The sequence below is a fragment of the Lethenteron reissneri genome, chromosome 33, assembly GCF_015708825.2.
Source record: "Lethenteron reissneri isolate LAM-NWPU_2019-01 chromosome 33, ASM1570882v1, whole genome shotgun sequence".
NCBI classification, from domain to species: domain Eukaryota; kingdom Metazoa; phylum Chordata; class Hyperoartia; order Petromyzontiformes; family Petromyzontidae; genus Lethenteron; species Lethenteron reissneri.
Window position 1 is genome coordinate 4,675,493 of NC_083811.1, and position 26,357 is coordinate 4,701,849.

The 26,357-nt window shown below is 49.7% G+C and overlaps 1 protein-coding gene across 1 annotated transcript in view; it reads right to left on the minus strand.

Moving 5' to 3' along the window:
* LOC133350424 (SH3 and multiple ankyrin repeat domains protein 3-like) overlaps positions 1-26,357 on the minus strand; it is a 136,979-nt gene that overhangs the window by 23,019 nt on the left and 87,603 nt on the right. Inside the window, 2 exon segments of the mRNA XM_061564765.1 lie at positions 9,256-9,339; positions 19,003-19,138. Of these exon segments, the coding sequence (XP_061420749.1) occupies positions 9,256-9,339; positions 19,003-19,138 (220 nt within the window).

Here is a 26,357-nt window from a genome sequence, read left to right on the forward strand (position 1 = left end):
TGGCGACGAATATTGGGGGGCGCAACAAATCCCAGGTTTATATCCCAGTCTTCTTGACGGATCCAAGAATGGCTCAAATGTCACCTCCCCCCACTGATGTTAGCCATGTCTGGGAATCGAACTCAAGTCGCCGGGTTTATAGTAGTGCGATGACTGCTACGCGCCACCGCTCCCCCGTGTTACAACATCTAGCCACCCATGAACGATGCACTACTGGCACAGAACTGTAGACAGACGGACCTGTTCAACAAATGGACACACTTAGGATCTGATCCCCATGTTGGAAAACGAGACATTTTGTCCAGAGGTTATAAAAAGAAAAATTTGCCAAGATGTTTCCAATGCACCTTCATTGCCAAAAACAATGGGTCCGATCGCCGGGAGTGATGAGTTTCCGACAAGGAGTGAACCTGGCCCCTGCGCGTACGGTACACGTGACCCGAGAGGGAAGTCGCGACGCTTCGCCGTCGTGGGCTGCTGGCTCGGCTGCATGGAAGAGACGAAGGCAGTTCGGTGGACTCATTGGGACTTTTCGCGTGGAGCAAAATAGCGGTCGCTAAAAATGCACCCGTGCATTCAACCAGTCACACCCGAGCAACAACAGCCCACCATTTCTCTGCCCATGACGGCTCCACCCTCATCCACAATAGTGTCAAAGTGGCCGCAATGTTTTAAGCGACCCTGACATTTCACCGTTCCCTACCCCAAGTTTCGGTACGCGTGAGGCAGGTGCCACTGCTGTGCCACATTCGTGGTGTAGAGAAGAGCAGAAGTTGGTTTTGTTGAATGTGTGGACCCACAGAATTGTTTGGCAGATCTCGCACCTCCGATTTGCACGGATGGCTACGTACGAGTGCGAATGCAGTTCGAGACATACAATGTACATACCTACTAAATGACTGGAGGCGTCGCATCGCCGCAGAACTTGCGCCAGGCTAGGTGTACTTTGAGGCCACCGTGAAGCGTCGAAAGTTTACTGGCGGGGTCACGGGACAGACTGAGGTGTTTGGGGTTAACTGAATGAGATGACTGGCGGATGGGCCTCCCATACTGGGTCACCGTGCCGTTTCACACGTCCACACGCGCGACACCTAAAACAAACGATGTTTAAAAAGGGAGCCAGTGAAACGTGTGATGGAAGTCGAGGTTTTAAACCATAAAATATGTGCGGTCTCATTCACAGAATGGAAAGTCTACTTTTTAATAAAATATCGTAATTAAAATTACATATTATATTACTTAAACTTTTGTACGGCTTACAGCTTAGCTCAATCCATTTCTACAGGCCTTAATGATTTAATTAAATTCCACTGAATATGCGATGAGGCCCTCTGAGGAGCCGGTTGTGAAATTTGTCATTTTCTCTGGACATTGAGGCCTAGTTTTCTAAAAATAAGACCCGGATAGGATAGGAGGGAGGCTGCAGTTTGCGGGAAGATTCTCTGCGGACATTTTTAACGGCTTCTGTGTCACAGCGGTTCTTCGCAGCCAGCGTTTCGTGCACCCGGCAAGACCCCACACTGCCAACACTGCCCAGCCTCCCTCCTTCCCGCCCACAAAATTCCGCATTCCTGCCGTACATCGCTCCCTCAACATCACTTCCCCAGCATCGAACGCCGCAATTGCTCCCCCCCCCTCCAACATCAACGCCCCCCCCCCTCCCAGGATCGCTCTCCTATCATGGCTACTCCCATATTGCTGCCCCCCCCCCCTTCCCACCCCACAACACTCTCCCAGCATCGATCCATCACCATCGCTCCCCAAATACCATGCCCCCAACACCACCATCACCACCGTCCCCCCCCCCCATCGCTCTCCCAACATCACCATCACCACCGTTCCCCCCCCCCATCGCTTCCCCAACATCACCATCACCACCGTTCTCCCCCCCCCCCATCGCTCCCCCAACACCACCATCACCACCGTTCCCCCCCCCCCCCCCGTGTCGCTCTTAACCCACATCTCCACATCTCGCCACCGGTGCGAGCTCTCGCCCCCCCGCCCCCCGCCCCCCCCGACCCCTATTCATTCTTCTGGGGATATTTTTCATTGAGAGCTAATGAAGTCATGAAAAAAATTAAGCGCCTTTAATTAGATTGCTTTTTTTTTGCGCCGTTAAAGGCTAAATTAAACCCACGCTGTCTTTGTAAACAATAAGTTTCGGTGCTTTAAAAGCAATTTGCCAAACACCAGCACTTGCGGGCGAATAGAGAGGAAAACATTACACGTTATACGTCTGCCATAAATTTTTTTTGTGTTTTCACAGTTTACATTCGTGCTTATTTAAAATAAGAAAATTAAATGCTTATTATGAAAGTAGGGCACCCACCGAACACGGCACGATACAAGAATCGATGCGGCTATTGGCTCCCGGTTACGAAAATGCTTCCAGCTCGCTGGTAGACTGCAGTTTGTGGCACGTGAACAAGGAGTCACAGCCACGGTGAGATGCACTTTTTTTCGCTATTTTTATTTTACCAGGTAAGGCCCACTGAGCTATATAGCTCTTTTTTCAGAAGCGACCTGGCCACAAACGATAGCTCAACGAAGTGGCTCATCATCACGTAGACATTTATAGCAGCCAAATACTCTAAACACGTGACGTCGATTCCAAATGTGGAGGGTAAAACCGGAGGGCCCGGATAAAAATCCACGTAACCATGGGGAAAAAACGCAAACTCCAAATATACAGGCGTCAAGGGGTTGGGATCGAACCCACTACCTCCGGCATACCAGGCGAGGCAATTAACATCTCATCAACGCGGTGCCCCCATATCTTCACCGCGCCGCCCCCTGGTATACTGGATGTGGTGCTAGACTGGAATACGTGGCGCGTGACTGGGAGTCACAACCACAGAGAGAGAGAGAGAGTTAAACTCAACTGCAAGCGCTTTACCTTTATCTTCGTGTCTCCCCACCCGACGGCCGACTCCGGCCATCCCTCTCCCCGCCGACCGCACCGCAAATCCGCCGAGCCCCACAAAAACGCCACTCCGGCACAAAAAAAACGAGAAATGCACTCAAGAAAGAGAGCGGCGCGTCTCCGGCGTGCGAAACCACGGCTCATCGATCTGCAGCTGCAGACAACACCGATGCACGTACCGCAGACGCGGCTAAAAGCTCACGGTAAGCTGCTGTCAATTTTTTTTTTGGTTATTTGCGGTCAGCGGCGGCATCCCTGCATAGCTGCCAGAATCTGCTCCGCGTTAATGATCCCTTACGTTGGCAAACAAGTCAAGGACGTTTTTATAACGGCCGAGACAACTGATAGCGTCGGCTCGGGGAGGTCTATCATCCAACAGTAGGTAGATGCGGATTGCTGATGATGTAAGAAATTCAAAGTTTAGCACTTTTTTTGCCCCGTGATTACTTTGTAATCAGCGCGAAAATGTGCCTTTATCCCTTGGTCTTGTTTTTATCGTTGAAGGTGAAGGCGCAGCCCAGCAATGTCTTGTTCACGTCGCTGCTGGGAGAAGAGCCTCCACTCGAGGGAGCTTTCGTGAGCCCCTCCAGAGCGTGCTTTGGCCTCCTCTTCCACGCCGACCAGACGACTTGGAAGAGGTGGGAGTTGCCTACGTATTACTCCACCACCTGCGACCTTCCAGTCGGCTGTGTGTGTCCCGTATTCATAGTTTGCTCGGAGCCACAGCCCGTCTTTGATTAGCACGGTCGGCTACGTACGGCACGAAAGAAGTTCAACGAACATACACATCAATATTGCTGGGTGGGTAGACTTCTGGGGAGGGGATTTAAGAAACCGTACATCACCGCTATGCCAGGAGATCAAAATCACGTCCAGTGCGCTCACAGTTATACCACGGCGTCGCGGGGGTTGGTTATCGCGGATTGTTTCCACTGCCGTGCGGGAGATTTAAATCAAACCGGTGACTTCTGGATTGCAAGTCCAGTGCGCTGCTCAGCAAAACGCCGCGGCCAGATCCTTACGAATATTTTTAGTTGTTTCTTTTATTCTTGAAATCCATAACGGGGCGGGGCGGGAGGGGGGATCCATCCCCCGTGTTGGTTTGTGCTCTCGAGACCCACGTGCCCTCTCCCTCCCACGTCCGTCTGTCCGGCCGAGGAGGCTCCTGGCACGAGCTTGACACACAGTGAAACCCTCTCGCGCCCGCCCCCCCTCACTCCGCCACCACAGCACGCCGCCGCTCCTATTGATCCATCCCACAGCAATTATTGCCGACACCGCCCGCGCCACATATCGCGCCCGAGACACAAGGACACAAGCGGTCGCGGGTAGGAAGTTGCTCGCCAGAACCGACTGTGCTTTCCCGCTTTCAAATCGCTTATCTTGGCCGCTCCAGCGAAGAGCGCCTTCCTCGCGCTCCGCACGATGGCGAGCAGCGCGGATGAGCTTAGCGCGGGGCACAGTAGATCAATTATCAATCGCCCCCTCCCGGCTTTTTGATGTACGCGGCCTGCCATTGTGCTGTTTCCGTCGCGCGAATCACGATGAAAATCCGCGAGACGTTCGGCGGCGTCGCCAGTGGAGCGAGTTCAAAACGCAACACACAGCTCCCTCGATCTCCCTCCGCCTCTCCGAAGCGATCGTCGGCGGGCAGACGTTGGAGAAAAGACTTTCCCCCACCCCATTATTTGTTTTTTTTATTTTTGCAGTCGAGAAAAGTGACGGAGTGCCAGCCAGGGAACAGGAATGCGTTTTGAGAGAACGTCTCTCCCGAGGAGACGGAGTGATGAGACGCTGGGTGGATTTTTGCATCGCAGGAATGTGGGATATGCCGACGGCTTGTGGAAATTTCATCCAGCAGTGAATTGATCACGGCTCATCATCATGATCGCTTTTATTTATTTATATGGCTACAAGCTTCATCAATTGTTGTAAGACCAGGGCAGTGCTATTGTTAAACATGCAAGTCTGACTGACAGCACAGCATTATGGGTATGACATTCAGGAAGCTGTGATCCCTGATTTCAAAATTTGTTTTATTCCTGCAGAGCTTGCGATGTTTCACGCCTCGTGCTGAACGGCACATTCTCAACACTTGTCACAAGATGCGCACATTCCAGAGTGACCGGAGTGATCAAAGTTGTGTGAATAAGAGAGCCTGATCGGCCTCGCATTAATGCCAGACTCACCAACACCTGCCAAGCGCTGAACACGTGACAGGGGGACATTTTCACAAACATCAGCGACTCTGTGAACACGAGTTACCTGAAGGTATTTTTTCTAGGATGATTTATTTAGTAATAATAACAACAACAACTCAAAATCAAGTCAAAGTGATTTCCTCCTCCAATGAGCGTCGAGGCGATACTCATCTCCCATTTAGAGCCACGAGTCAGTGGTGGAAATTCCACATTCCTAGAGTGGGGGAAGAGTCCATCCATTGGGCAACCACTGTCGAATTCCCCACGAAGTGGCAAGAATGTTATCAACCTCAGAGAGATGATGATGGGCTGAGACGCCGGCTCTTAAGCGCCGAGACACCTGGTCGGATTAACTGAACAATGTTGATTGACAAGCAGTGTTGAACTTTACATCACTTGGTGACTGGTGATGGAATGGCAGCCAAAGAAGAGAGCGTATCCCGAGAGGATGACCATCGAGAAAATGGAGCAATAGGATTGAAAGGGACGGGAGCAGCACTTGACCGTGATGGATCCCAACGGCGTGGAAAAGCCTTCATCCAGCAGTTGATAGACAATGGCTGAATGTGACTGAACTCAAGGAAGGACGATACATAAACGTGTACATTGTTGCATGCAAGATGCTCTTGGTAAAATCATTGCATCGGCAGGCTCTTTCATTGCGCCCGCCTACATACACACACGTGCACACAAAAGCCCCAAAAAATTCCCCGTGTAGCCGTATGGACCACGGAGACGAGCGCTGTCAGCGAGAATCTGTTAAGGCTGGCAGTGGCGCGTGAGGTGGGCGGGTGTGGTCACAACCTCGCCTGGCTACCTTTGTCTCTCCAATGCCGACGATATTTCACAACGCTCGTTGAAGATTTAAAAGTGGATGTAAGCGAGGCCCCGGGACTGGTTCGCACGCCACTCACCACTGACGTTAGCCGTGCGCTTAGGAACTCGCTTGCTCATGCGTGCAGTGTGCGCTCACCACTTACACCACCGCTCCGCAAGGGGAAAATATCCCCCGTATAGCCTGGAACTGGCAACTGCTGTTAGCGAAGCCACCTGAAGGACACACGAGTGGATAAGTGGCCAACATCGCGCCCGGACGTCTTTGCCTCCCCAGTGCTGATGTTTTTACACGCGGCACCAGGTAGGCATTTAAGACTGAGCTGACCCAGGGGAGACCCAGGACCGGTTCAGATATCATCGTCACCGTGATTAGTCGTGAGCGCAGCGCGAGAACCGCTGCATCACTGGTCCACGCGCAGTTCCCAGGCACGCACCCACACACGCGTACGGACACGCACGGACTGGAATAACCTTTGCAGTTCGTCCTTCCTCCCCTGGAGGGAAGGCAGAGCCGAGACGACGGTCATTAGGGTAAGGACCCTTCCAGTCCACACACTTTTCCCCTTAACCTTCGTCAGATTTGCCAAACGTAGCGCGGTAATTTAATGTTTGCCACTGCTCCATCGCCAAGCGACTAGAATCACCGAGAAGTGGGTACCTGATCTCAACAGATCCTCAGAAGCTAAGCAGGCTTGAGCCTGGATCATGCTTGAATGAGTTGACGACCATGCATAAAACAGTTAACATCGGCTTTTGTGAGGCTACGCTGCGAGTGCAGCGGCGATGCAGTGGGATCGATTGCGTTGGACCAAGCTCCAACATCTGCGCTCCATTCCTTCACCGATCCGCACCGATCAAGGGTGGTGAACCATTGGTAAAATCACCCACGTGACCCAGGGCGGCGTGCGGAGGCCATCATCCAGCAGTGGATGGACACAAAATAACTCGACGACGTTACGAGCGCATTTCTCTTCCGGCTCTTGGACAGCGTGCGCGTCGGGCATGTCCACACTCGGCCTTTTCCGAACATTCCCACTCATGCTGTTTAATGTCAAGATGGGCTACAAAACCCTTTGGGACGAGGGCTGTAATTTGCAGAAAGCCCCGGAGGTGCGCCGGAGGCATCACGGCTAAAGGACGCCGGACAGACAGTATGTGTTTAATGTGCGTCTATAGCAGCCAGTGTCATTAAAGTCATTTTCAAACCACTCGTTGTTCGGTTTAAACGAGTGGTGAGGCCGGTGGTTGGGGTTTGCCACCTCTTTCACTGGAGACCAAACCGCGGACAGAATTCTCAGTCAGCACCAGGGTCTATCAACACTGTGCAGTTTACTGCACAAACGTTCAACGAAATGCTGGTACCAAATTTCCGCGCAAATAATTTCCTGCCACGTGAACACAGATGCCAATTCGTTGGACAGAAGCACCCAGCTGAGAGTGCTGCAATGCAGCACCATTTAGATGCTATAGGTGAAGCAAACAATAACTGGCGTTGTTGTTGTTGTTGTTGTTGTTAAAGTTGTTGCTTTTGCGCGAGTCAGTGTATGTACGTATGTACGTTGAACGTCTTTGACACCGTACGTAGCCAACCGTGTTTGTCGGAGGTGCGGGGGAAGGACAACAAACTAACACACAAAACGCGGTTCTTTAAGAAATTAGTGTTCAATCTAGACGATGATTTAAAAGTGCATAGCTCCAGTGGCTTCCTAATATCGGAAGGAAGAGCGTTCCAGACGGCCGCAGAAACCCGTCTAAAAGCGGTGAGCGTTTTTGTTCGATGGCCACCCAAAAGTATCTCCGTGCTCAAGAGTGCGTGGAGGATTTCTCATCTTGGGCAGCGGCCGTGAGGAAGTGGTGGAAATTCCACATTCCTATGAAAGGGGCCCAGGCTATCCATAGGGCCGCTACCGTAGCCTTCCCTCTCGCCAAGTGGTCTTCATTTGTTGACCCTGGAGTGATGACGAGTGTGAGTCCACCCCCTGACTAGGATTGGAACTCGTCACATTCTGGTTGAGAGTTCAGCGCTCGTAACTATTGCACTACACAGCTAGAGCACATTGTTGACACGCGTTACGTTGTAGGATGATCAATGGATTTCCAATTCACTTATTGTTCGAATATATGCCGTTTATTACGTTAAAACGTATGTTGGAAAATCGATTTGATGGATAAAATTGGAATGGGACCTTCCAAAAAAAATTATCTTGCTCACAAGAAGGATAAAGCATTACATCTGCTTGTTTTTTTTTTTCAAATAAAGTAAGTTAGCATGCAGTGAATGAGTTATGTTGAAATGAGCTACTGCGTTGGATGCCATCCAATCATAGACAGTTATAATCATGAAGTTTCCGTAAAATAAGCTCCACAATCAAAATCATAATCAGGACAAAACTAAAAACATACCAATCACAGCACATGGCAGCAGGGGTGAATATTAAAGAGAGGAAAAAAAAACCGCTATGTTTTGGAAAATGGTTTAGATAATCAACTGATTCAGTTATTTATCTTACTTGTTATGGGTAAGGCCCACTGAGCTATATAGCTCCGTTTCAGAAGTGGCCTGGCCACAAATTAGAGCTCAACAAAGTGGATGATCATCATGTGGAAAATTATAGCAGCCAAACACACCAAATGTACTTTTCTAAAAGTGGAGGGGAAAACCGGAGGGCCCGGAGAAAAATCCATGCGACCACGGGGAGAACACACAAACTCCAAATATACAGGTGTCAGGGTCGGGATGGAACTCCATTACCTCCTGTATACCAGGCGAGGTCGTTAGCATCTCGCCACCATGGCGCGCCAGTCTACTTAGGTAAAAACAGCGGAGTAAAATCCCCGACCGGGATTTTAACCCACGATCTTCGAAGAAGTGCAAGTCCGGCGCTGAGAGCCCCTTTACCACCCGGCGGGGAGCGACGGAGGACGTCCCAACTTCATGCCCAAGAGACGTCACCACGAGCACAGCGCCGCGTTTCCAACCGAGAGATTCCGTCGCGCGGCTCAGAGACAAGCACCTTGCCAGAGCGACCCTCCTTTACATCGAGCGACCCTCGCGGACGCGGACAAAGCGTGCAACATTTGGGAGCAACCCCAGGTTTGTATTCAGGATCTGACTTTTAAAAAAAGTTGTCGCGTATAGCGACGTTTTTTTGAGTTGAGCTTCGTCCCGGCGACTTTCGCTTTTTTTTTAAGGAGTTGGCAAGAGGGGGCACGGCACGCAACGCTCTCGGCACGGCACGGGACGCGACCAGCGCGACGGTCAAGAAGGAGGTGGTGCAAGAGTTGCGCGCCTACCCGTCTCGTCCAGCTCGTCCGACTGCGACTTGGAGCGGCTGCTCAGCCCTGTGGAGGGCGCCCGTTTGGGGGGCATCGGCGCTGCTGGGAAGGCACAGAGATGCATCGAGCCCCGGGGGATCGTGCGTCAGTGACGGGGGGGGGGGGGGCGGTAGGAGGTCAAGCGGAGGTCTCAGGGAGCCGGCGGAGAAAAATGTATACGATTTGTTCGTTTTTTTTACGGGTGGTGAAATAATTTGCATAACGGGGTGCTGCCGGGGACAAAATGTGTGGGCGGTTTGATGTTTGCGTTCCACGATAACGTGTGAACGTGGTGTTCTCTTGTGGGCTGAAAGCATCCTATTTGGCAGTGTCGGTCACTGCGGATGCAGTTCATGCTGGGTAACCATAAGCCTGCAAGCAGCATGGTCAGCTATGGTTCAAATAACCCCCAAGATCTGCTAGGCAGGGGTGGCGGGGAGGCCCTCATCTAGCGGTGGATTGTCCAACGGTTGGAACACGTACCGTTCCGCGTTCGCAATTTGGTCGTTTTCGCTCCAGTCAAGTTGTGCGTCCCCCACCCTCGCAACATCCTGCAACTTCCACCGACACCAGGCGGTCTCCGGGCTGCGGTCGTCCTCGTAAGTGAGAGCTGCTGAGCTCAGCGGGGCGCCGCACCATGCTGAAATCAAGGTCGAGTATCGGCGGATTGGCGCCACGTGCGTCTCGGGAACTTAGAGAGCGAAGGGGGGGGGGGGGGTCCTGATGGGGAGCGAGGACTCGTTGCGCCTCGGGCGGGCGGTTCAGAGCGTGGTCTTCGCCGGCTCGCGATCGATGGGAATTGAGCGTGCGACTCAAGTGGGGGGGGGGACCGTTGTTTGAATAATCAATGTCGGCACTGATCTGAAGGAGCTGCCTTTGAATGTGACCGCCGCGGTAGCAACGCAAGGTGCTGGTCCAAACGTGGATATTATTTTCGCCGCGAAGCATTTTGATTGTTGAAAGACAAAGACAAGCGCGACGATCAACGCTGCTGCCGCCGTTGGTCGACAGGCAGCGATGCAGTTTCGTGGAACATTGTCCATTCTCGCGTTCACAATGCATGCTTCAAATCGTGTGCAAGAGAATTGAACACTGAGCATTCATGCAAATGACCGTTTATGCAAATGATGTACTCACACTACATTGAGGATTACCGAGCAAACACAACACTGTACAATTGAGTAGCGATACAAATTAGAAGCAATGCAAGTGAGAAGGCACAAAAAAACACAGGACGGAACAGTAATACATTTCTGTGATCACACGGGAACATCGATTTGTGACAATTCCTCGAATCGCTGCTGACGGTGGTGGTGGAACCAGAGGGTTAGCATGCATCGCCTCGACCAATCACACTCGGGATTATCCGTGTCACTCCAATCACATGGCCACATATCGACCAATCACGGTGGCTGCGAGAGACACGCTGGGAGAAAATCATACGGCTGTGCGGACAGCGACCGTGCATTAACGCGCGCGCGCGCCCTGACAGGCGTGAACGCGCGCGGAATCTATCATGAGGTCTCCTATGCCCAGCACCGCTCCCCTCTCCCACTACCACAGGTTACGCAAGGCACTGCATCTGCCGCTGACGCATACATCTCTGTTTACCGCGGTGGGGGCTCGCAACGCAACCAATCATCGACACACTGGCTCGTGTGGATTCGAAAATTTCACTACGAGGAATAATGATCTTCTTGGTTCTTTCGGTAAAGTCACGTAGAAGGGAAAGAATAAAATAATAAAAATAAAACATAATAAAATTATTCTCACGACGTTTCGGCCACAACGCAAGCAGCCAAAACGTCGTGAGAATTATTTTATTATGTTTTATTTTTATTATTTTATTATTTCCCTTCTACGTAACTTTATCGAAAGAACCAAGAAGATGAATCCCTGCAGTCACGAAAGCTTTAAATCGAGAGGAATAATGAGTTACGTTCATTGGCCGCTTAAATACCCCCCGGCATCTCAAGGAGCCTTCCATCACATCACAATCATTCCCAACGTCCAGACTTGTAATTGTTCAACGTTGTGAATTGCTCTTCAACGTACCGGCGAATTGTCGCTGTGTTCGCGTCACTTCAATTGTTTGGCTACGTTGGGGGCACTGCGGCTCGTCACATCTGTCGACCTTCGGTAGTCGCGCCTCGAGCGGGCAGTTTGGAGCGCGGTCATCGCGGATCGCCATCGATGGCGATCGATGGAGATCGATGGCGATCGATGGCGATCGATGGCTATCGATGAGGATCGATTCGGGATCGATGGCACGCGATTCAAGTGCGACCGTCGCTTACTTCGCGAGGAGGAGGGTGTACGACACACATCGGCATTCTGGCACAATAAAATAATGACGTCGTTTTTCTCTCTTCATTTCACTCGAGGGGACCCCCTAATGGCAGCTGGCCCTATCATCAGTGGAGTGGTGCGGGAGGGGAGGTGGGGAAGGTGAATTGATAATTGGTTTTTTACCCTTCCATCTGGCAACAAAACTGACACCTTTTTACAAGGAGTCATGTTTGCATAGACCACAATACCTGCAGTCATAATACAAACAAAAGACATAACTCTGATAATGTGCACTGTCCTTGAAGTTGATTGGTCCACACCCGAGACAGCTTTCCTTAGAGCCTAGTCTCACATGGGTTGGACCAGATGACGCCAAAAGGCGCACAACTCAAAGACAATGCACCATCAGAGTATGATGCAGGTATTGCGGTCTATGCAAACATGACTCCTTGTAAAAAGGTGTCAGTTTTGTTGCCAGATGGAAGGGTAAAAAAACAATTATCATATTTTTACTGGCAAATGAGGTTCCCATAGTGAAGGTGAATTTAGTCGCGTGTGTCAGGGTCGATATTTGTATCAGTTCATATACTGAATGTGAAGTGATGGTACAGAGGTTGGGGTTGGAACATTGTGCTCCGAATTTGGTGACCTTGGTTCGATTTTCCAGCCACGGCTAACATCAGTGGCGAGTGATAGCTGAACAAGTGCTGCCCAACCCGCACTGACCAGCGTGGGGAAGTATGGTCAAACAACTTCACGGGAACAACAAGACGTGGAGAGGCTTCAATCCAGCAGTAGATTGACAAGAGTTGTCACATTGTTGTGTTGTATGTACTGCATGTGACGGGCTCGTGTGAACCGATGGATCCAGACTGATACAGTCACCCCTTTGTTCAAGAATCGATTGTGGAGTGAAATCACGATCGCGAATCGTGACAATTCGTCGAATTGCGCGGAGGCTAAGCCGTTACACATCTACTCTCTCGCACGATGCTCCTGGCACGGGGACCAATGTAGCATCTCTCAATTATTTTATCCCTTCTCAGTCACGTGCACAGCCAAGAAGAATGTGGTTGCTTTTTTTTGCCTAATTTATACCTTCCGCATGGATTGTAAACGTACCTTACTTTGCGTAAAGCGTCAATGTGCAATTGTTATTCATACTTCGTGTACTACTTTACGTTTTGTGCACGTACGTGCTTCTGACATTGTATCACAACTACTAGATTTATTGTCGTGTACTCAGGTCTCGCTTAAACAAAAAAAAAATCGGTCTCTCAACGGGTTACAAAGCACGAGGAATGAATGATGTCTTTCAGACAAACTGTTAAAAATCCTAGACGTACCAAAAAAAATTGCCCAAGATCAATAACTCCACCGCTGAATTGCACATTCGTCCGGATCCTAGCGCCGGGTAAAAAGTGCAATTTTTTAAAGTCAACATTCATCTTCAAGAAAAGCTATTCGTTAATGAAAGTTGTGACACAAGCTGGCTATTTACTTATTTATTCTGAAACTCAATTTGAAATGTTGCAACTATTGTAAAATGAGGAAGAGGAGAATGGGGTGCAGCTTGGGACCACATCAATGTACGGTGACAGCTTCACTTAAAGGCGGTTCTGCCGCAGCCACCGCTGCCTCGATGGGCCCAGCAGGAATGGTCATTACCCCCAGTGCGAGTCACAGTTACACATTCGCACGGCCACGGAATGCAAATAGAAATTTTCCCCGCAAACTTCCATTCATCGCTCCCATTCCTAAGCCGTCACGCAGGCCTCGCCTTCTCGGCAATGGAAAACTAGGTCACAGTCAGTGTGGGATTGGGGAGGACTCAATTAACGAGCGACTGTTAATTTTAGGGGGGGGGGCGGGTCCTTGCCACATCGCGGGTGCCAGCGAACGTCTCGAGACTTGGCACAGCATCCCAATGAGGCTCCCCGTGCCACCCCCCCCCCCCCCCAGACTCTCCTCTCCTGTCTTAGTGGTTGCCGCCTCGTCTCGTGGGAAGAAGAAGGGGAGCCGGGAGTCAAGCCATCCGCACACCACTCAGAACCACTTCTGACCATCGTCATTACCATCATGATCGGTAATATTTCAATTGCAAATTCACCGCGCATCCTCAAAGCAATTGTCGTGATTCCCCCAGACTGCGTACATTTGCTGACGTATACCGCTCCTGCGCTTCTCTTTAGCGTGCTCTCTGCCTGGTCCCTCGTTCCCTCGTTCGCTCGCTCGCTCTTTCCTCCTCCTTCTCAGCAGGAGTCACCATGACAACCCACAAGGCAGCGAATGTATCGTCGTCAGCTGCAAGCTGCGTTTAATGGGCGTCCCAATTACGCCTCCCGTAATGCTCGGCTGTGCACTCCCCCGTGTGCATGCGAGCGCGCGCACTACCGCCCGGAACACGAGCAGCAACGCACGGCTCCGAGCGTGATTCATGAGCACAGGCTCGGTGAGTTCGTCTGCAGCACCAGCGATGGCTCAGCTCAATGCAGCGGCGTAGTGCGGTTGGTACGGGCCCAGGTGCAAGGATTACATTCCCACACCAACACCACCACCCCGTCTAATGGGCGCCGCAGTGGTGAGACGTTAACTCCCTCGTCTGATATGTAGGAGGTTGTGGGTTCGACCCTGACGCCTGCTGTATATTTGGAGTTGCGTGTTCTTCTCGTGGCCGCGTGGATTTTTCTCCGCGTTTAGAGTATTTGGCTGATATTAATTTTCACACAACGATAAGCCACTTCGTTGAGCTATCATTTGTGGCCGTGTCGCTTCTGAAAATAAATAGCTATATAGCTCAGCAGGCCTTACCTGGTAAAATAAAATAAAATTGTTTAAATAGTTTAGTTTAATTCCACCCCCGCTCTTCGTGGCCCACCAACAGCGATGCCTCTGGCTCAATGCAATGCTGTTCGATGCGCATGGAAGATGAAAGCTGACCGCTAAAATTAGGCCTTGCTGTTGGCTACAAATGTTCTTGACGCACGCGCTGCCGTTATTTCTGGGCTGTCGAAGCGTCAACAATGCATCGATTACCGCAATTTTTATTCTCTCGCGATACGCGCGGCAGACGAATCGTGCACGCGTGCATAACAATGATTTTCTCTTCATGTGTCATTTTTAACTGGGTCACAGCTGCTATATTTAGTGTAATTGAAAAAAGAATAAAGGATTGTTTTTAATCGAACCGTGACCTTGAATCCTGGCAATTCAACTAATAGTAATAGGTTTTTACCCTTTCAACTGGTACAAAAAACTGACATCATGTTTTTGTACCAGTTGAAAGGGTAAAAACCTATTACTATATTTTGCCACTGGTAAAGGAGATGTCTCATAGTGTAAATTCAACTAATCTCCAGGGGGCTGAGGGGTTCATTGTTTCACCTTGACTAGCCAATGTTTAAAACAATCAAAAGGTTTTACTCCCAGTAGGTTGTGTTTTTTTTAATTACCAACAAGAGGCAATCTGCATGGCTGTGCTGACAAAATTAACAATAACCCCTAACCTGAATAAATTGGAATTATGCCAAGTGAATTTCAACTGTTATTTCCAAACTAACCCTACAACTTTCGGTCCAAATCCCAAGCTAAAAGTAAGCCACGTGAACAGATAAATAATTGCTCGCGGATAGATCTTCTAACCGGACTCAGACGGCACGTAAGAAAGCGAGCGTGCTTGGGCACAGAGGCTGACGGAGCACAATGTGCCAGTGGTTTGTCTCTGTCCGTAACGAACCTCACCTCCCAGCCTTTTAAAATTGTCTGCCAGATCTCGTGGGGGGGGGGGGCTTATACAGACGCCATCCCAATTCGTCTGCCTGTCAGGCTCTCTCGACGAAAATCCCTTTGGGCGAAAAAAAAAACGCAATCAAGGAAAAAAACAAGTCTCTCTCGCCCGGGCAGCCGCGTGGCACACACCGCTTAGACGGCGAGCGTTATTTACATTCCGTTGCTGCGAGCTCACTCGATTGCACATTAAATATTTACCGCAAACAGCCCGATAAATGCCACGGCACCAGATTTGCGATGGCAGCACGAGCGCATCCTTGATGAGAGGGGTTAAAAACAACAACGAAAATCGGCCGCCTTTTAAAGCGAGGGCGATACATATTCTTACTGCTCAGTGGATGGTTGCCTAGGAAACAGAATCCGACATCTCGGGAATCGGGACAAAACAGACCTCCAGCGTGCGTGCGAGAAACACGGCTGCGGCGGCGGCTGCTGCGGTGGCGGAGACACACAAAAAAACCACTAAATAAATCGGCGATGGAGAGTGAGAGAAGCTCTCTGAGTATGCACAGAAAATATTAAACCGTGTAACAAGCGGCGTCGTTAGATCGAGAGAGAGAGAGAGTTCCTCGTGAGGTCGTTCATTCCGCTGCCTTCCGATGGCTCGTAGGAGCTAAAAAAACGAGATACGGCGAGCAATTTAAATCTCTTTTGAAAGTCGTCAACGCTGGCTCGAGCCTTGTGTGTGCACACGCATGCATGAGTGAGTGGGCGAGCACGTGGCAGCACCCTGCACCCCGTGATTGAGCGAGCACATGGAAGCACCCTGCACCCCGCGATTGAGCGAGCACATGGAAGCACCCTGCACCACATGCAAATAAGTGACAGCTGAGAGAGAGAGAGCCTGGAACAAAATTACACGATGTATATATATATCTTTTTTTAAGTAACAGCGCGTGGGCTTGGATGTGGAACCCCCACGTGCTTATGAAATAATCGCGGCCGCGAGGCGTGATGATGTGGGAGGAAACGATGCTCACGAACAAGCACGGGCTCCCACCAGTGTATCTGGGGGCGGGAGGGAGGGGGGAGGGGGGGCAAAGGGGAGCTGACAAACACCCCCCATGGAAGGATTGGAACGCTTCTACACCGCTAATGCTCCACACTTTTTACCTGCTACAAGCGCCTCCAAGTGCCGGCACGTGACGCGATCCTCTAACAGAGGAGGGACGGTGCGGACGGCTCTGCTGCCCGGGCTGCAGGACTACAGATTTTTATTTCTGCTCCAGAAAAAATGAGAAGCAGCTTCACCTCTAAGGAAGAGGTGATGTGCTCCGATGACGCGCTTGTCTATTCTTAGGGTAAAGCAATCGCCCTTTGGTGACATCGCTGATGAACTCTCGTGCCCCAACGCGCACTCCTAACGGCTTCCGCGTTTGATTCTAGACGTTTAACCTGCGCCTTGTTCGCCCGCGAGAGGCAACCCCGCACAAGGTGACCGCACAGAAGGCGACCCCACAGAAGGCGACCCCGAAAAGGCGACCCTGCAGGAGGTGACCCCTAAAAGGCGACCCCGCAAAAGGCGACCCCACAGAAAGGTGAACCCAAGACCGTTGACCCCACAGAAGGTGACCCCACAGAAGGTGACCCCAAGGAAGGTGACCCCAAGAAAGGCGACCCAAGAAAGGTGAGCCCAAGAAAGGTGACCCCAAGACCGTCGACCCCACAGGTGACCCCACAGAAGGTGACTCCAAGGAAGGTGACCCCAAGGAAGGTGACCCCAAGACCATCGACCCCACAGAAGGTGACCCCACAGAAGGTGACCCCACAGAAGGTGACCCCAAGGAAGGTGACCCCAAGACCGTCGACCCCACAAAAGGTGACCCCACAGAAGGCGACCCCAAGAAAGGTGACCCCAAGAAAAGCCACCCCAAGAAAGGCCACCCCACAGAAGGTGACCCCAAGTATAGCAACCCCACGAGTGAGCCTTAGGAGTGAGCCCCAGGAGTGAGCCCCACGCACCTCGATGCACCATGGCCCCAGAACGGTTGTCCTGCATCTTTATTTACATGATCAAATATTCTCCCAATTGCATCTCAAACATTCAATCGTTGCGAAATCACGAGATGAAGAATCAATCCGGACGCCTTAAATTAAACTGCAGCACCAAATTTAATGCGATGGCTCTTTTGGTCGGTGATCAGGGTAAGGAAGCCTCCTGGATTCGAACCCCGAAATCCTTGCAATGCCAGCTCAGCGACCTGACCTCTGTTCTTTACCAAAACACGCGTTTATCCTTTTGAAGTATTCAATTCGTAACAATAACGTCATGGTTTAAGACACACAGCAAGATGATGTCACACGGCATATGACGTCATTAGATGTCGTCCCTTGTGACGACATGATTGGTAGGGCAGAGGGGGTGGGGTGCACGCTTCTTGATGGCACTGGTTTTGCGAATGTTATTGGCACTGATTGTCATCTCCAAGATTTTGGGAAATGCCCTCGTCAATTTTGGCAAGTTTTCCACAGGGCAAGTCTCGAATAGCAACACAGCTTTACACTTAAGTTGTGTTCATGTTGTATCATCTTCACGAGGGCTATCGTGCCCTACTTATTTACAGACAGACTGATGGGCGGACGGACAGAGCCGATGCATTAACGCTTTTCAACTCATGTTAACTAATGTTCACTGAATTTCGATTTAAAGCTTTCGTGACTGCAGGGATTCATCTTCTTGGTTCTTTCGGTAAAGTCACGTAGAAGGGAAATAATAAAATAATACAAATAAAACATTATAAAATAATTGTATTATTTCCCTTCTACGTGACTTTACAGAAAGAACCAAGAGGATAATGTTCACTAATGTTGAAATTCCTTAAAACGAATGTTTATGGTCCGAATGAGGACTCCAGTTGCCGTGTGGGCCATCATTGAAAAACAGTGGTGTGGGTGTTTGGTTCATTGGGTTTGGGAGAAAGAGGGATAAGGAAGAGGAGGGATGAGAAGGAGGGATGAGGAAGTGGAATAAGGAAGAAGAATGTTGAAGAGGGATAAAGACGAGGCACAAGGAAGAGGGCTAAGACCCCAACGGAACCATGGTCACCTGTGCACATCACAGCTGCAGTGACATTTACCCGCTGTGGATAAACCAATATTCGACCTCATTTATTCCCCCCCCCCCCCCACGTTGCATAAAAGCTCTGTTGTAACTTGTGACCATTTACTTGTTAAGGGTCATTTCAAAAGGCGGCGACTTTGAGTGAACCGCAGGCGAGTGCGATTGGTCACCATCGAAAATGCAGGATCTAATGCCCGCGTACCGAGTTGAGGAAGGATTTATTTCCACAGGAGATTATAACGATGGATATTGGAGCACGATAAGGATTTGAATGTATAGGGCGTTTGCTTACTAAACGCATTCGCAACACAAAGCACAGAACAGCACTGCTCATCTCAACCATTCCAATGCCCTACTTTAGTTTATCCAAGGGGACCCCCTCCCCCCAGTGGCAGCTGTCCCTGCGTGGTACAAGGTGAACACAGCAAGTGGGTATCAGTCTGCCACTCGGGAGCGATGTTGCCATGTACATCTTTACCAACGAAGCAATTTGCTGGAACTTCATGAAAATTGCCACAATTCGGAAAACCAAGAAAGCGGCACACGTGGCTGACTGTCATGACGATGACGATCAACCTTCGATCTACCTTTCCTCCGTCCACCTTCATCATCGTTGGGCGGGTGGCTGACGGTGATGACCTTGAGCTCCAGCCGGTTGCCGCCCTGCCGGATCATCTGCACCACCTGCCGGTGGCCGGCCTTCACCACGTTCTCCCCGTTCACCTGGCCGGTGGGGGGCAAGAGGTCGGAGGTCAAGTTGGGGCGCGACGACATTGCCAAGGTAAGATTTGAAGTTCTCGTGACTGCAAGGATGCATACTCTTTGGTTCTTTCGGTAAAGTCACATAGGTGTGAATAAAAAATAATAATTAAAATAGAAATAACTCAATAAAATCACGACGTTTCGGAAGCAACACAAGCTTCCGTCATCAGATGGGACAACCACAGCAAAAACTAAATTACTGTAGTGGGCAATTTTTTTTTGTTTTTTCACTTACGTACCTACGTGACTTTACCGAAAGAACCAAGGTATTTTATGTTCCCATTTCCCTTGCCCAGCGTCCGCGTTTCCGGTCCATGCGCCATGCCCAAGCACCCTCCGAATAGCACGGTTGACTACGTGCGGTGGTCGAAAGAAGTTCAACATCTACGTACATACATACAAGCATCTACTTACACATATGTCTGCCTGCTTTAACAAATATTGCTGGACAATATTAGTCCAGAAGGCGTATTGGGTTTATGGACTGAATACATATATTTACTTTTATATAGGAGGCAAAGTGATATAAATCAATGTATTTGCTTATTTGTATATTTACTTTATTGCCCATATCACTCCAGAGCAGTGCATAATGAGTTTAAAAAAATATATAATGTGTGTGTGTATATAAATGAAATGTGGCGATAAAAATATGAAAGAGATATAAACTCAAAAACCTGGCAGGAATGCTACAATTTATGAAGAATCCTTGCTCACTCCATCAATGTGCATTTGCTAATGCACATCACATGTTTGACAGCTCTCTCATTTTAAAGTGAGAACATGCGACGGGTGGGAAAAAAAAAAGTTGGTGTCTATAAGCTTGTCAATGTCAGCCAACATGTCTGGCATTTCTTTTCGCGAAAAAAAAAACATGTCGTTCCTCGGGTGAAAATTGCACAACGCTTCAGAGCAATTGAGAGGAAATCGCGCGCAGAACGCAAACGAACGCTACATTCGCTCGCGCGCCTCCGTTTCGCGGGGACGGGGCCCTGCCCTCGTGGTTTTATCCGTGGCCAATCAATGGCAGACGCCCTGAGGTCAGAGCGAGGTGATGTCTTAAGAGCCCAACGGTTGCCGTTTAAAATCAACCAATTTCGCCAATTGCACTTTCGCTTAATGGCTACAACAAAATTTAACTTTTTCTTCTTCCACCCCCTCCACCTGCCACCTCCCTGCCCCCACCTCTCCAATTTTGCCACGAAAAAAAAAGAAATAAAAAAATCTCGTCAAAAATAAACAGCCCGGTTCTTCGGAGATGGCCGCGTCATTCGGTGTCTGTTCAAACAGCATCGGGGTTTGGGTAAGACAGGGGCCGCTGCTCTCATATCAGTGGCGACACGACTTGAAAGCCGAAGCCATCTCTTTGCTCGGCGGTGTGTCTCCTGGATTGTACCACGTGCTATTTGGCACGAGGTGCCAACGTTTCGCTCCACGTGGGTTGGGAGCTTCTTCAGAAACCGAGTTTTTTGGTTTTTGTCAACTGAATTCAGTTCCACGTGCCGGCAGCTTCCTTCTCAGAGCTCGGTTCCTGTAGAAGAAGGGGAAGCTCCGAGCACGTCGAAAATTCATTCCTCCAGGAACTGAATTCAGCTTCTGAAGAGGAAGCTCCTGGCCACGTTGAAAGACACATTGGGGACACTCTGCTGAACGACAGGTGGCACGATACGAAGAACACACCGGAGGGCTGCGGCAGTACCATCCTTTTGCGCTTCTTATCTGAACACGAGGCCATAGATGTAGAGAAGAAGAATAAAACGCTGAACAAGGCAATGCATCTCGATTACACCGTTTGCGCCAAAGAGCGTAGAATTAACAAACGATGCTGCCGTCACTGTGAATCCCAAGCCAACGCAAAAATATTCTGTACCTCGGTGCCAACTCAGCCTAGAGATTATCGAAAGACAAAAAAGGGCTCCAGGAAATGATCCCAACGATCCCAAGCAGGTAAAGCTAAGAGCCCCCCCGCAATTGCTTACTCACTGTTTGGCAGAAGGGCCTGCACTTGAAGGAGCTATAGAGAGGCCCTCAGGAGGTAATTTGGCCTACTCTGCTATGCTGGTCAGATGTCTTGGAAAACGTGGGAGAACCCAGCCCCTTTACCCCACCAACTGCGACCTGCCTATCCGCTGGTGACCCCCCTCCACCCCTAGTTTTGCAAGTCTGGTACGCTAATCATTACAACCACAAAGGCATCCCTATCCCCAAACAGGGCCCACGTACAAACAATCCTTTTGAAGGACTTTTGAAACCGTTGATGCTTTCGTGGGAACAAACGCGGGAGCGTTCTGGAGATGCTGCCACGGTGCACAGATACATGTCACAGTGCATCATCCTTGCCTGCTCCCAACTGCAATCAAAGGCTTTCACAAACACTGCACTTTCCACGGACACACCACATTCTTCACATCCGCACTTCATTCCGGGCGTGTGCCTCTGACTTATACATCAACGTCACAAATGAAAAGAAGCATTCAGACGTCGGCTGCGTCGTGATAAATACTGTAGCGGCATAAAAACGAGAATGAGACAATACTGTTACGTGTTTCCCCCCCCCTCCCTCCAACCCCCCCCCCTCCCCCCGCTTGATCCCATGACAATTTCATGATTACGTTTGTATTACGTAGGCACGTACGATTACGTATGTATCATACATGGGAGCGCCGCTCAAGGAAATGCGTCGAAGGCTTTGGAAACGCATTTGCACCATCACACAAAGTGCTCGCCGAAGAGACCGCTTAGAGGAACGCGATGTCCGTGGTGACGCACGCTCACAACTTCATAATCCTCCTCCAGCAACGGTGGGCCGCATTCACCGGCACCCAGCAGAGAACACAGTGGCAAGGTCACAGCCAGACCATTCCCATGGACTCCTGACAGCCATCTCAATTTCATAATCATCGTCGCCGTGATTATTCAGCAGCCACGATCTATCAACTGCTGGATGAAAGCCCCCCCCCCCCTCCCCACGCCGTCTCTATCTCTCACTCAGGTCAATTTTACAAGCAGGCATTTCTCCACGCTTCTTTTGCACACTCTTACCATCAATTCACACGTTGGAAATGTGATCGTACTGGGTTGGGTTTGAGGTGTTGTACACACCTGGTTGGACGCATGAGATGGGATAGGAGAGGGGTCGGGAGTTGGGAGGGAGGGGTCGGGGGGCGGTGAGATGATATGTTTGAAGGCACAAACACACTTTTCAGATAAAAAAAAGATAAAATAAATCACCTTAATTAACCCAAACTCCAATTACCAATTTGTACACTTGTCAAATGTATTTTAATTGTCATGAGAAAAAAAAAACGAATGCCTTGTCTTTGAAATTGTAATGGAGCTACTTAGCAATCAACCACCATCACAGCGTGCATTCTAATAAATGTTATCATAATAATAATTGACATTCCCTTTGTTTATCCACTGCTGGATAAAGATCTCACCCCATGCCTTCCGGTCATGGACACTGTATGACCATACTTCCCCATGCTGCTCTGGTTGAAAAGTTGGCCGTTGCCAGGATTCAAACTCATCTCACTGGGTTCACAGCGGCGTGCGCTTAAACCACTGCGACATCCTGCCTGAGAAATACAGCGATGATAAATAAATAAACCGGCAAACAATATTACAGTAGCCACGGGCATCTTAGGTTTGCAGGTGGGCTTGGTGAGCAAGGAAAGTGGCTTAAACGTGAATTGCAGATGTCCCAGCGTGAGGAATGATGTGGAATGCCCATTTCTCAAGAGACCAGTGAGCGAGTGAGTGAGTGAGCGAGCGAGGGAGCGGGGGAGCGAGTGACTGAGCAAGCGAGCGAGCGAGCGAGCAACCAGCTTGAGACATCCATACCAAAAGCAATGAGAAATAGATTATGATCATCGGAGATACATCGCCTGCACACACTAGGCCTGCAATGTTCCACTGGGGGTTGTGTTTAAGAGGCCAATCCACACATTAATCAAGAGGTACGAGTACCTCCGAGCACTTAACATTTTAATTTTTCCACCCGGCAGTTTAGTGCACGTAATTTAGCATTTCCATTTTATATTATTATTACTACTACCAAATGGACAACAGTGGGCAGTGCTCGCTTTAATCGTCACTAAATAAAACTCTTCCTTTATTCTGACGTTATTAACTCAATGAGACGGTGCTCGGGAAATCCCATAAATCAGTTGCATGAAGAAAAAATATGAAGGCCCCTTGGAGTTTTGTTGGACTGCATTTTTCGTAAACAAACGTTTATATTATTATTGAACTATAAAAAAAAACGCAAAGGGTGGGGTGGTTTGGGGGGTGAAGAAGCTGATTGAGCATCCCGTCAGCTACCACCCCTCCGCCTGGCCCATGGGGCATTGCCGAACGGCCATCACTAACGGGTAAAATGTGGCCTGGATCCTAGAGGTGGGGGGGGGCTGGACAAAAATATTAGCAGGATCAACAAAACCCACGGTGGTTTTTGTTGACCACGTTCAGGCTCGGGCCATCTCTCAAGGTCACGGTTAGGTCACGAAAGATAAAGTTACGGGCAGCATCGCAGCATGGAGAGAACGGGTCATAAAATGATAGCAGTTTGTGTCCCGCGGATAGGGAAAAACTACTTACTAACTATAAACTATTTGGTTTATTTTACCAGGCAAGGGCCAGTGAGCTATGCAGCTCTTTTTCAGAAGCTACCAGGCCACAAATGATAGCTCAACGAAAGTGCCTTATCGCGTGGAAATTTATAGCAGCCAAATACTCTAAACGCGTGTTCATTCTAAATGTGGAGGGAAAAACCTGGAGAAGAAAAGCCCACGCAACCACGGGGAAAGATAATGCAAACTCCGAATATACAGAGGGCATCAGGGTTGGGATCGTACTTACAACCTCCTGTATACATGGTGAGGAATATAACATCTCACCACCTTGCCACCAATAAAGCTGAATCAAGCTGTTCCGGTTCGAGGCAGGCACCTGCGAGCATTGTGAGTGTCTGCACACCCGCAGCATGTTGAGATTTCGGGTGCGAGAGACTCATGAAACTTTGGACAAAAATGGTGGTACGTTTGAACATTCTTCTCCCTTAAACGAGGCAATGTAAATGCCAATTGTGCTGATGACGGAAACCTTTAAATACACGGTAGTGCATGCACAGCAGTCTCAGTACTGAGTCAGTACCCAGGAGCTGCGTACATTTCATCTAATTAGAGTGCAGTAGCTCAATTTAGTGAAACATATTCAATAGAGGGTTTCCAGTCGTGCATATAGCATGCAAGCAGCAACTAATTATAGTATTGCAGATATTGTGTGTGTGTGTGTAACCTATAATCTAACCACTCCTATGGGTACTCTTTGGTTCTTTCGGTAAAGTCACGTAGTTATAAAATAAAATATAAAATAAATCACGACGTTTCGGATGCAACACAAGCTTTCCCACCTGATGACGGACGCTTGTGTTGCGCCCGAAACGTCGTGATTTATTTGTATTTTATTTTATACCCACGTGACTTCACCGAAAGAACCAAAGAGTATGGATTCCTGCAGTCACGAAAGCTTCAAACCAAAATCACTCCTATGGGGTTTATTTTGTATTCTTTTTGTTGTCTTCTCTGACCCGCTCCCACTGGACAAAAAGAGCCTCAGAGCTCATTGGAAATGTCCAGAATGAATAAAGATTCTGATTTAGATTCAATAACCATTGGGAACCATTCGCTCTTTGGGGCAGCAACACAGCTGTTGGCGTATTAGCCGGAAAAATACCTGCTGGTCTACTTCACAGGGGGCGTTAATGACCCAGCGATGTTATTCGAAAAAAAGATATGCCCTTGTGTGCCGGCATCGTGGTCCAAGTGTGGCAACATTTGAAAAAATACCCAGAAATTACTCAAATTGGGAAAAACACGGCGTAATCACCCCCCACAGCAAAAACTAAACGAAACAACTTTTTTTTATTTTACCAGGTATAGCCCACTGAGCTATACAGCTCTTCTTCAGAAGTGGTCTGGCCACAAATGATAGCTCAACAAAGTGGCTGATCATCATGTGGAAATGTATAGCAGCCAAATACACGTGACGTTGATTCTAAATGTGGAGGGAAATACCGGAGGCAGACATACAGACTCCAAATATACAGCAGGCGTCAGGGTCGGCATCAAACCCACGACCCCCTGTGTACCAGGCGAGGGAGTTAACATTCCCTAGCCACCGTGGGAAGGTTGACCAGGTTCCTTGGGTATACATGCATTTTAACTGTTTCTTGGGGCACATTGTCAAGAATATATTTGTCTTGGTTACGAGAATGTACAGTCTGGATTCACAAAGACGACTGGAACGTTCACTCCTTCCGCCAGCAGTGGCCTGACCCAGAGGTCGCAACCGGGTACCCGATACCCGTACCCTACCCGATACCCGTACCCTACCCGATACCCGTACCCTACCCGATACCCGTACCCTACCCGATACCCGTACCCTACCCGATACCCGTACCCTACCCGATACCCGTACCCTACTCGATACCCGTACCCTACCCGATACCCGTACCCTATCCGATACCCATACCCTACCCGATACCCGTACCCTACCCGATACCCGTACCCTACCCGATACCCGGTTACCCTACCCGATACCCGTACCCTACCCGATACCCGTACCCTACCCGATACCCGTACCCTACCCGATACCCGGCTACCCGTACCCGGCCGGGTACGGGCACCCGTTTGCGACCCTGGTGCGGCCAGGTACGCGTAGGCCGTGAGTCACTGGTGAGTAACCGTTTGTCACTCATTTCGGGTAGGGTACGGGTACGGGTAGGGAACGGGTACCCATTTGCGACCCTGGTGCGGCCGGGTACAGGTTCGGGTAAGGAATCAAAACCCGTTTGCGACCTCTGGCCTGACCAAGTAATTTCAAGAGCTGCCCTTTTTATCCTTACATCACCCCTCCCCGCCACGTCACTACTACTATTATTATTATTGAGCTGCGGGTAAATGCGGCAGAATCGTGCGCGAGCTACTCCAGCTCTGCCCTGCCGCACCTGCAGCCTGCACCGTCCGCTCTCGCAGCGTCGAGTGACGAGTTTTGAACGGGAGGAAAGAGGTAATCAGCCTCCTTCACCCCCCCCCCCACACACAAAAAAACACAACCGCCTTCATCATCAAAGCCAACCAGGGACACTCGAGCGGAAGTGTTACATTTTTAAAAGCCT